Below are 12520 nucleotides of genomic sequence, written 5' to 3'. Positions count from 1 at the left end.
TTAAAAGCATGTACAGCACTTTCCTATGAGTATGATCTGGTATTAAATTTAGGTTGAGTATCCCTGATTACACATTGATTTGAAAAGGGATCCTTCAAACAAAAAAGTTTGAATGCTTAGAAACTAGTGCTTTATAGTATGCCAATTAAAGTGACTCTCAAACAAATCAGAAGTAGAAAACCCCATGTCTATTGTTCATACTTACTTTTTACTTCTTTCCCTTGTTTCAACTTGCTTCCTTCATCAATAGCGATATTAACATCTTGCTGTTGTGGAGTCTTATAATTGCCTGACAATATGTCATGAAAATAGCCAATATGAGCCTTGATATTGATTATTTGCCAGCTCTTCAACTATGCCTAAATGAAACTGCAGCCTCTAACTACAAGTAACTCTGAGTTAAGCTTCAATTCACAAATTGTCTCAACCAAGAATCTATCCTTGGTACCCTGCAAGTAATAAATGCCAACTCTTGACATTATAATCCAAAGTCATGTCATCAGATTCATATGTATAGAGTTTATCTACCTCTTTAGACATATCAGGCCACATCTCTGAAGCAGGTGGGAGTTGAACCTGGCTCGTCTGGCCCAGATACTACCGCTCCACTACAATAGCTCCTCTGGGTATCAATTCTGTATCACCACCATTTCCCTCAACCTATACACCACCTTTATTGCATGAGCCATAGTTTCCTCTAATTTAAGCTTGGGAAACACCAAAGCCATTCATTTTATTAGTTCCTCATCATTAATTCCATACAGTATATGGGCATTGCCTCAGACTGATGCACACTCTTGGCAACCTAAGGTCGTGTTTACGCCTAAAGTAACTTCTGATTTCTTAGCCTCTCCATCACAAAGGCCACTTATTTCCACCAGCAGAACACTCATCTCTACCTTGCTTCAGTCCACATAATAGGAAAACCTCAATCATGATTTTCATATCCTCAGACCTGACTGTTCAACTGCACCCTTGCTCAACCTCCCAATTACATCCTGCATAAACCTGAGCTTAGTCAAAACTGCTGAATCACATCATGTCCTGTATGCCCAGTACACATTTCCTCCAAGGTCATCAATGGCTCTGCAGATATCAATGTCTCAATTTAAAAATTCTCATCCACCTGTTTAAATCCCTCCATGATTTCACCTACCCTACATCCCAACAAGCCTTCGGTAACTCTGCGCTCAACCAACTGGTCTTTTTTCTTCTTCCTCCTCCTTTAAAGCTCACCCTCTGGTCAGTTATTAAGACTTTTTGTATGCTCAGGGGAGCTGCATCAGCAAAAACATATAGAAACAGATTTGAAATTAGTGGCATGGTCTAAATCTTCCCAGTGTCAATGACAGAAAATTCTCCATACAGTACCATAAGAGTTAGGAGCAGGAGAAGACAATTCAGCCCTTCAAGCCTGCTCTGCTGCTCATGATGATCATGGCAAATTAAGCTGCTGTCTCAAGTCCATTTTTATCTGAACCCCCCTATAAACCTCCACTCTCTTGCCTTTCAAATTTCTAACTCAAATAAAAACCACATTGCAGTGGAAGCTGGAGATGTAACATAAAAACAGAAATGGATGGAGAAACTCAACACATCTGGCAATATCTGTGGAGAGAGAAATAGCTTTGAGTCCAACATGATGCTCCTTCAGAACTGAAGGAGCAAGAAAATCAGTGTTTTATACAGTTGACAAAGCGGGTGGAGGAGCAAGTGGAACAGATGGTGAGGTGCCCAAAGCAAATGCAAAGGGAGAGCTCTTGGTAGTGGAAGAGCGATATATAGAAGAATAGATATTAATCGGGAAAAAAAGCCATTAAAGCAAACCTGTGCAAACAAGACACTGGGTGGGGGAGGAGTTTAATCAAAATGGAGGTCAGTGTTGGCCTGAAGTTGCTGAACTCAATGTTGAGTCCAGAAGCTGTAAAGTGGGGTGCTACTGTTTCAGTTTGATTTGGGCTTCAATAAAATGGCACAGAACAATGAAATGTTAGAATGAGAGCAAGATGGTGCAGTGAAATCGTAATTTACTGGACAGCCAGGACCATTGTTAATGAGCATAGTTGAGGTGTTCTACAAAATAACCATCCAGTCGGTGTTTGGTCTCACCAATAGAGACAACTGCATGCGAGCAGTGAATGCAAAGACTAGATTAAAAGAAGTATAAGTAAATAATTTCTTCACCTGGAAGGTGTGTTTGGGGCTTTGGAGAGTGAGGAGAAATAAGATGAAAGATCAATGTTACACCTCCTTCAACTGCATAGGAAGGTGCCATGATATGTGGTGTGTTAAGGGGTGTTCAGAGTGATTAGGTAGTGAATTAGGGTATTATGGACAGAAAGTTCCCCACAAAAGCAAGGGAGGATGTGTTTGTGGCTCCCTGCTGGAGGTGGCAGAAATGTTGGAGTATGATATTTTCAAAGTAGAGGGTGGATAACAAGGGGAACGCTTCTGTTGTTCTGACAGAAGGAGAAAGGGATGACGGGAGAAGTTCAGGAAATGTGCTGGACATGGCTGAGGGCCCTGACAACTCCAGTCTTTGGTTGATGAAAAGGAAAGACATGTCAGAAGCATCTCTGTATGACATGGAACCATTAGAAGAGATGTGGCAGGAATGGAGGAACTGGGAGAATGGAATACAATCCTTACAGGAAGCAGCATGAGAGAAAGTTACAGTAACTGTGCTGCCTTCAGACCAACCTAATGGATAAGTATATGGAGGAATTCCAGTCCATGGTGAAAAACAAAACAGGCAGCTGAAATCAGGAAACTGGACATTGTGGAACTGAAGTAAAGTGTTACAAGTTATCACAAGCATAGCAGGAACAGACTGGACAAGGGAAGAAAAATAGATTCAAGTTAGGAAGAAATAAGTTCATTGTGCAGGAATACATTGAAACAATGGGAATGACAGGGCAGTGCCATTGGGATTTGACCCAATGACACTGAAGGAACAGTGATATATTTCCATGTCAGGATGGTGAGAGGCTTGGACGGGAAATTGCACGTGATGGCATTCCCATGTATCTCTGCCCTATCCTTCTATATCGGAACTTCTGCAGTGCATCTTGTAGATAGTACACTCTAATTATAATGAGTGTTGATGGTGAACAGAGTGGATGCTTGCAGATGTGGTGTCAATCAAGTGGCTGTTTTGTCCTGGATGGTATCAGGGTTCTTAAGTGTGCTGGAGCTGCACCAATCCAGACAAGTGGGTAATATTATATCACACTCCTGACTTGTGCCTTACAGACAGTGGATAGGCTTTGGGAGTCAGATGGTGAGTTACTTGCTGCAATATTCCTAACCTCTGACCTGCCCTTGTAACCCTGTGTTTTTGCAGCGAGTCCAGTTGAGTTTCTGATCAATGGTAACCCCAAAAACACTGATAGTGGGGGATGCAGTGATGATAACACCGTTGAATGCCAAGAGGCAGTGGTTGGATCGTCTTTTATTGGAGATGGTCATTGCTTGGCATTTGTGTGGCATAAATATTACTTGCCACTTGTCAACGCAAGCTGGATATCATCCAGATCTTGTTGCATTTGAACATGAACTGCTTCTGAGGAGTCGCCAATGGTACTAAACATTGTGCAATCTTCAGCGGAAATGCCCACTTTAGACCTCACCATGGAGGGAAAGCCATTGATAAAACAGTTAAAGATGATTGGGCCAAGGATATTATCCTGAGGAACCCATGCAGCAATGTCCTGGAGTTGAGATGACTGACCTCCATTAAGCACAACATCTTCCTTTGTGCCAGATACGACGCCAACCAGTGGAGAGTTTGCCTCCAATACCCATTAATTTCAGTTTTTCTTGATGAGAAACTCAAATGTCGCCTTGATGTCAACAGATATCACTTTCAAATCATCTCAGGAATTCAGCCCTTTTGTCCGTCCATGTTTGAACCAATGCTGCAATGAGGTTCAGGAGCCAAGTGGCCCAGTGGAACACAAACTGTGTGTCAATTATGTGATAATCAGCAGGACATTCCTTGCCTATATTTAACCTGAAGCAATGAGACTTCATGAGGTCTGAAGTCAATGTTGAGGACTCAGAGGTCAACACCTGCCCAGCTGCATACCACTGTGCTTCTACATCTAATGGGTATATACTGCTGGTGGGACCTCTGGGGATGGTGATGGCGGTGTCTAGGACACAGTCATAATCATGAAGTCATACTTGACAGACAATGTCAAGCTGTTGCTTGACTAATCTATGAGATAGCTCTAACAATTTTGGCAGTAGCCACAGATGTTAATAAGGAAGACTTTGCAATGTCAACAGGGCTCTTCCTGCTATTGTCTTTTCCTGGGCCTAGGTCAATGTCAGATACTACATTCCCGTTCCATTTCTTTGTTGAGACTTTGGAGTATTCAACACAGCTCTGTGGCTTCCTGGGCCATTTCAGAGGGTAGTTGAGAGACAAACACATTGCTGAGGCTCTGGAGTCACATGTAGGCCAGACCAGGTGAGGATGGCAGTTTCCTTCCTTGAACTCCTTCCCTGAAGGACACGAGTGAGCCAGTCGGATTTTTCCGACAATCGACAATGGTGCCATCATCAATAGATTCTTAATTACAGATATTCTTTACTGAATTTAAATCCCACCACCTGCTGTGGTTGGATTTGAACCCAGTTCCCAGAAAGTTAGTCATGTTTCTGGATTAATAGTCTTGCAACAATACAATTAGGCTATTGCCTCCCCAAATTCAATGACCCAGTCTATTGTTTTCTAGGGGTTGGAATTCCACAGATTAATGAATGACTTTCTGAGAAAATATATCTCATTTCTATCTTCAAAATGAAACCTTTCATTCTTAAACTGTGCTCTTCATTCTACTATCTCCTACATGGGGAAACATCCTCACAAAATTCACCCTGTCGAGTCTCCCTACAATCTTAAATGTTTCAATAAGATCACCTTTCATTCTTCTAAATTCTAATGGGTAAAGGCGTAATCTGTTCATCCTTTCTTCACAAGACAAGTCCTTCACCTCATGAATGAAATCAGTGAACCTTCTCTGAACTAACTCAAATTCAATTATGTCCTTTTTCAAATAAGAAGAGCAAGATTTTATACTCCAGAGATGGGTTCTGGAAAGCTCTGTACAATGGCAGTAAAACGTTCATTTTCAGATGGTTCGTCACCATACTAGGTAACATCATTAGTGAGCCTCTGGTGAAGCACTGGTGGTATGTCCTGCTTTTTGTGTGTTTAGGATTCCTTGGGTTGGTGATGTCATTTCCTGTGGTGATGTAATTTCTTGTTCTTTTTCTCATGGGGTGGTAAATGGAATCCAAGTCAATGTGTTTGTTGATACAGTTCTGGTTGCCTGCCATGCTTCTAGGAATTCTTGCACGTGTCTCTGTTTGGCTTGTCCTAGGTTGGATGTGTTGTCTCAGTCAAAGTGGTGTCCTACATCATCTGTATGTAAGGATACTAGTGACCTCAGCTCTTGATTTCATGGCCCACTCTCACTAGTATCTTTACATACAAATGAGGAAGGCCACCACTTTGACTGGGCCAACAATCTTAGGAAAAGCCAAACAGAGACACAAGCTAGAATTCCTAGAAACATGGTACTCCAACTGAAACGCTATCAACAAACCCATTGACTGGGATTCCAATTTCCACGTCTTGAGAAAAAACAGGAAATAACATCACCAACCCAAGGAAACCTAAACACATAAATAAAATGCCGGCCACACCACCATTGCTTCACCGGAGGCTCACTGACGATGTTAACTAGTATGGTGATAAAACATCTGAAAGTGAACCTTCCACCTATGTGAGCATCCAGAACCTCAACCTGAGCTATAAATCTTCTCAAAGCTTGCTAGTGGCAGTAAAAGTTTTCCAATCTCATATTCTATTTTCCTGGCAATAAACACCAACATACCATCTGTCTGCCTAAACACTTGCTGTACTTCCAGACTAACTTTTTGTGACTCATATACCAGGACACTCAGATCCATCTGTACATCACATTTCACAATTTAAATAGTATGCTGCTTTTTCACTCTTTCTGCCAATGTGGACAAGTTCATATTTTCCCACATTAGCCTTCAACTGCCAAATTTCTGCCCACTTATTTAACTAACTGATAGCCTTTTGTTGTTTAATTTGTTACCCATCTTGGTGTCATCAGTAAATTGAGTCATCACACAAACTTGTCACTGCTAACATAAACTGAATAAAATGACTCAATACTATCTTACACCTTGTCAACTCAATCAAGATGATTAAGAGTTAATAACAGCTCAAGTCCCCCAAATAACCCACTATGATTTTAATTTAAAAATGTCAACTTTGGACTTCAAATCCACATAAGGTTGTTCTGTGTCACAGCATGTCCTTTAAAGATCAGACAAGATCACAGACCTTTTAGATGGTAATACTAAACAACTCTGGGAAACAAAATTCTACATTCAAGATACAAGATGAGTCATTTTGCATTAATTCTTATCATTAAAAGTAATATTCTGATTCAAATAAGAACTTCAGTTTTTGTAATATTTAAATAAATCCTAATATCCACCTTATGAAGGAGCGTCGCTCAAAACCTAGTGTGCTTCCAATTAAACCAGTTGGACTATAACCTGGTGCTGTGTAATTTTTAACTTGGTACACCCCAGTCCAACACCGGCATCTCCAAATCATAATATTCACCTGAGAGATTAGTAAATCAGCAGTGTAATTTAATATAAAATGACAAAGTATTACCCAAATGAAAAATGCTGTTTTCTTTTGTGTTCATGCTGGAAACTCCTGAACAACCACTATCTTGGTGCAGATCCATGAATTGTCTCTGAAACCGCTCATGTGCTTGTTCACTTACAATAATGTTTTTGAGATTATTTTCTTCACCTGTCAGGCGATTCTTAAAATCATCCAGTACAGTGGTTTGTGTCAACTCTTCCTTAATGGATTCTAACTGAGTCACAGGTATAGGTAATTCCTGACTGCCAGCTGAACTATTTGCTCTAATACGCCTATTACATTCTATTCCTTCATAGCAAAGTCGTTCATTTCTTGAAGAGATTACAGGAGTGAATGGCATTACTTGACTCCTTTGGAGTCCTGTCTCCCTTTCTATTATGTCAGAAACAGTGTGGAAGTCTTGGCTTCCCTTGCTTGACATAGGCGACTTCAAGTTGTCCATCACAGATTTAGTGTGCGTTGTTGTCACTAACGCTGCCTGCCTGCATGGCTGGGAAGATGTAAAGCTCTCCACATGCTGCTGACATTTTTCTCGTAAATTTGAACATGTTCCATTTGAGGTCCATGATGCTTGTTGGTCCATAATGCAAGTGGTGGATAATCCTTTTGACATGTGCTTTCCAACATCTATATCCTTTTGTCTTGACAAATTCCCTGTCTGAAAAAGAACACATTGAACATCACCTTGCAGGAAACTGAATTTGATTTCATTTTTATGGTTGGCACATTGAATAAAAACAATTATGCCTAAAATTGAGAAATATTTTCTCTTCAACTTCAAAAATATGATAAAATCAAATACAAAACATTAATTTGATTTTTTTAACCACAATAAATAAATCTTCCAATCTAATTCTGGAATATTCTCCAAACGCAAATATGAACAGCATTAGGTTTGCTGACAGAGATTCACAAAGAATTTGCCATTCAATGTGGGCAACAAATAGGCTTCATTCAGTGTTTAGCAGCCTGCCTGAGTATTTCATTTATATATATAAAACATAACAGAAAAAAGATTTTCTTCATTTTTAAATGATACTTTAATGTCAGAGGATACTTAAACAACTACATGTTTTTCTGTAAAGCAGATTCTACAATAGTGACACATCTGCCACCAAATAAATGTCAATGAGTATAGATTAAAACAGCAAATCATGGGGTGAGCCTATAACTAATAGCCTTAGATTTGTTCATGCTCTCTGATGGTCTAACGAATACATTTTTGAATACATATTTGCTATTGTCTAAAAAGTATACCACTAAACAGCCAGGACACAATCACTGGTATCAGGCATCACACTGGGAACGACTGTGCCTTTCCAAACTGTACATTATAAAATTATTCATAACATTAGATTATAGAAACAAAATCTCAGGCAAATGATTGTGACATACTAATTTCAGAGCAACACATGAGAAGGTAGTTCTGTAGAAGAAATGCAAAAGGGAAAATTAGCCTTACTCCACACAATGAATCCTGCAAATAAAACATTCTCAAACTGGAAAATAATGAAATGATCTGTACTTTTTGCAAGTAGTATGAATGGGGACATGCTGAGTGATAAAGCACAAAATGTTGATCATTGAGCGGCACTAGTTTGGTCTGTAGCAATGCAACAGATTTACCCATTTTACTTTGCATCTTCATTGAATAAATTAGTATCATAAATTTTAAAACTGATGTCGAAACTTCTTTAGCACTGCTCAGAATGGAAATTTCAATAATGTGGCCCACCACAGTTGTAAGTAGGTGCCTCTAACCTACTTATAGCACATTTCTCTCCATTCTAACTTGCTATTCTCTTCCCCTGTTCAACTATGCTTTCCTGCTATTCACACATCCTGAATAAATTGCCTTGTACCTAACCAAGGGAATCTTGCTCCTTCTATCTTACCCCTGTTTCCATGTCTCTGTTAATTTCTCATTTCCTGCAGCTGAGCATGCTGAAATTAAGTTTCTTGTTGGAGACAGATTTGCTTGCATGTCTTGGTTCTACCAATAGTTTGCAAACGTTCCAAGGCCAACATGACAAAATACAGTTTGACTTAATAAAAATTCCTTTCAGTCTCTGGAGCTAAGGATATTTATGATTTGTGAGGATAGGTGAGGGGACAATGGGGAGCATGCTGTAAAATGAGGTGGGGTCCACAAAACAAAATGTGCTCCTATTTATCTTCTTTCCCTTTTTGTCACTCTCTCCTTTCTCTCCGTTTAGACTTCCTACATCTGCAACTTCTCTCTTTAGGGTGACTTTGTCTCCCTAAAGGTACTCTTTTATTTTGCCTCTTTCACCTCATTTCACTTATATCTTCCCATTTACTGCAAAATGTGAAGACACGAAAGGTGGGCAGTACTGTGAAAATTAAGGTCAAAGATCAAGAGGAATTTGCGTAACACAGGACATACATATTGAAAGAAATAAGGCGAACTTGAAAGTGAACATTTGCGCAACTGCTGAAGAACAGTTTTGTTGCAAACAGTGCATTGGGCATTTGCATGATAAGTGTTGGTAAGGTGAAGAATCAGCCGGTTCTATGAGGATAAAGTAGAGAGGTAGGAAAAGTTAGTCTTTTTCTGCTTGACAAGATGTAACTAGTGAGTGCCACAGGGTTTGGACCATAGGCCCCAACTACTTATAATCTACACTAGGACTAGGACGCGTGGGCGCAGCCTTAGAATTAGAGGGGGTTCATTTAGAATGGAAATGAGGAAACATTTCTTCAGCCAGAGACTGGTGAGCCTGTTGAATTCATTGCAGGATGTTAAATATCTTCAAGGCAGAGATTGATAAATTCTTGATCTCACAAGGAATTAAGGGCTATGGGGAGAATGTGGGTAAGTCGAGTTGAAATGCCCATCAGCCATGATTAAATGGCGGAATGAACCTGATGGCCTTACTTCCACTTCTATGTCTTACGGTCTTACATCAATGACTTGGATGCGAGGATAGAAAATACTACAGACAAATTTGCAGATGACACTGTAATAGGTGGGAAAGTTAATTGCAATGAAGAAATAAGAAACTTGCAAATGTATATGTGGTGCTGGAAAAACACAGCAGGCCAGGCTGTTTTTCCAGCACCACATTTTTCAACTCTGGTACTCCAGCATCTGCAGTCCTCACTTTCTCCTAGCAAATGCATATGTCAGGTGAATGGGCCAAAATTTGGCAGATAGAGTTTAAGGTAGGTAAGTGTGAGGTCATCCATTTGGTTGCAGGAATAGAAAGGCAACTTATTACCTGAATGGAGAGAAACTTCAGAATGGTTAGTTGCAGATGGATCTGGATGTCCTCATGCATGAATGCAGAAGACTAGCAGGTACAGCAGGTAGTAAGGAATGCAAATGGAATTTTGTCATTTATTGCTAAAGAATTGGAATATAAAAGTAGGGAAATGTCGCTGAGAATGAGCAACATGGGAAACGAGACTACACTTGGAGTTTTACGTATAATTTTGGTCCTCTTGAGCAGGGATATAGTTGTATTGAATGCAGTTCAGAGGTGGTTTACCAGACTGATTCAATATATGAAGGGGTTTGTCTCATGAAGAGAGATCAAGTAGTTTAGGCCTATACTCTCTGTAATTTAAAAGAATGAAAGGAGATTGAATTGAGATATCAAAGATGTTATAGAGGATTGACAAAGTACATGTAGAAAAGATGTTTTCTCATGTGGGCCATCTAGAATGAAAGGTTATAGTTTTAGGATAAGAGTAGCAGATTTAAGACAGGGATGAAGAGCAATTATTTCTCTCAAAAGGACATGAATCTGTGGAATTCACCACCCCAGAGTGTGATGGGTGGTGGGACATCGAGTAAAAGTCAGACTTTTTAATTAGTAATGGGTTGAACAGTTCTGGAGAAAAGGCAGCAAAGTGGAGATGAGACTACGATAAGATCAGTAATCATACCTAATGGCTCAAGGGGCCGAATTGCCTACTGCTGCTCCTAGTTCTTGGAAAAAGTTGGTGGGAGGAAGAATAGCCAATCAAACTAGACTGCAGCATATACAGAAACTTGCAGATTTATACTGTTTCTAGAAACCAGGAGAGGAAGAAGGCACAGGAAAGAGGTTTGTGGTTTTATTTTGCAAATGATTACATGTATGCAAGATGTTAAGATCAGAGGTTATCAATTTAAAATTCTTGGCATTTTAATGTTGAGTTTTATTCATAGAATTATCAGCAATGTAGAAATATTAGGAAAAAAATAACCATTTGTTAAAAACAAATTTGAATATCCTAAATCATCAAAAAAAGGCTCAGAATTATTATTACAGTGAGCACACCACTTTTATGGCCTTCAATGGCAGTCCAAAAGTTCTAACAAGTATATACTTGAAGCAGTTGTATTAAGCTAGGTTCATTCTCCTGGAATCTTGGATGCAGCCATGTGTGAAAAATGTTCCCTTATCACAGCTTATCTAGAAGGCCATGTACCTTAACTTGCTTTCGTTCCTGATGTTGCCACCAAAGATGTGGTCCTCGAAGTCATACCAGTGATGTGGTCGCAAACTTGTATAATGGCATCATCAACTTAACACAGGTGTGTATCTCATATTCAACTGGGAGTAGGAAAAATAATTTTTACATGCAAAATCAGGTAGAAGTGGTTTTATTTTAAACCAATTCACCAATCATGGAATTAGGCAACGGATATTTAAATTAATATCTAACTTTGAAGATGTCTATGTAATTTATTATTTAACGATTTTGAGATGTTTATTGGGAAGTGGCTGAGAAACTGGAGATGTAATACATATAGATAATAGACTTGATATACATGGCAGACACAAAATGGTGAGGACCGATCGCATGAAAATTGATAAAATCTGCATAAGATTTAAATTTCAATTTGTGAAATCATTCTTGAATATGTTCAGAATACTTTCACAATATGCTTTGAACATTCAATTTTTTTAACAAACAATAATGGCTGCAATTATGATACTTACAGCTCAGTGAAACAAAAAAATTAATTAAAAGCAAAAACCTAACCACATATACTACAACATGCTTTTTTGTAACAGCGAAATAAAAATGTTTTTTTTCTATTTACAGCAACATCATACTTTTCCTGAAAGTGGGTTTCACAATTAGCACAGTGACAGCAAAGAACCTAGAACTTTTTTTTGAAAATGGCCTAATTTCCCCTTTCTGAATGTGTCAGTTCATTCACTGGAGCATTTTTTCATGGACTCTGATTACCCTCCAATATCTTGTCCAAGTGGTCAACGTCCATATATCAGTTTCAGCAATGAATACCAGCAGGTTATCTAATTACACAGCACATCACATCCAAGATTAAGCCTGATCATTTCCTCATTCCACAATGATACACATGCATGTTCAGTAGTGGTAAGCATGTCGCAATCAGCAGCAGGGGAACTGGATGACTTACCCTCTCTAAACAGAACTGAGCAAGCTATTTTCACAACCACTATCATGAACAAAAGATACAGCTACATCAATGGTATGCTCCACCCTCATTATAGCAAGACTTCGGAGCCAAGGATATTGCATGTTATAATGAGTTGCCAGCTATAGTGAACAAACCATAAGCATAACTTGCCACAAAATGCAGCATTAAAGAAGCACGACCTGAGGTCAGGCAGTCCTACAACAGAGTTCGAGAACTTAGAGAATTATAATGAGAATATATATTTTGAAAAGAGGAATAAATTATATTTTCCACTGATTTTTTTTAAAACGTGCATATGAGAGAGTTAGGTTGTGTCAGCGAACAAACACTAATGAGTTATTTAACACATAATGACTATTTGCAATACTCAC

General features: G+C 39.1%; 1 protein-coding gene across 1 annotated transcript in view; it reads right to left on the bottom strand.

Moving 5' to 3' along the window:
* The window catches only part of kiz (kizuna centrosomal protein), a 187200-nt gene that overhangs the window by 111454 nt on the left and 63226 nt on the right, over positions 1 to 12520 (bottom strand). The window contains exon 5 of the mRNA XM_060831067.1: positions 6731 to 7385. Coding sequence (XP_060687050.1) covers positions 6731 to 7385 — 655 coding nt within the window. The remainder of the gene's footprint in view (positions 1 to 6730; positions 7386 to 12520) is intronic.

This window comes from Hemiscyllium ocellatum, chromosome 10 (genome assembly GCF_020745735.1).
Source record: "Hemiscyllium ocellatum isolate sHemOce1 chromosome 10, sHemOce1.pat.X.cur, whole genome shotgun sequence".
NCBI classification, from domain to species: Eukaryota; Metazoa; Chordata; class Chondrichthyes; order Orectolobiformes; family Hemiscylliidae; genus Hemiscyllium; species Hemiscyllium ocellatum.
Note: the sequence above shows the minus strand (reverse complement) of the source record. Positions and strands in the feature narration are given on the sequence as shown.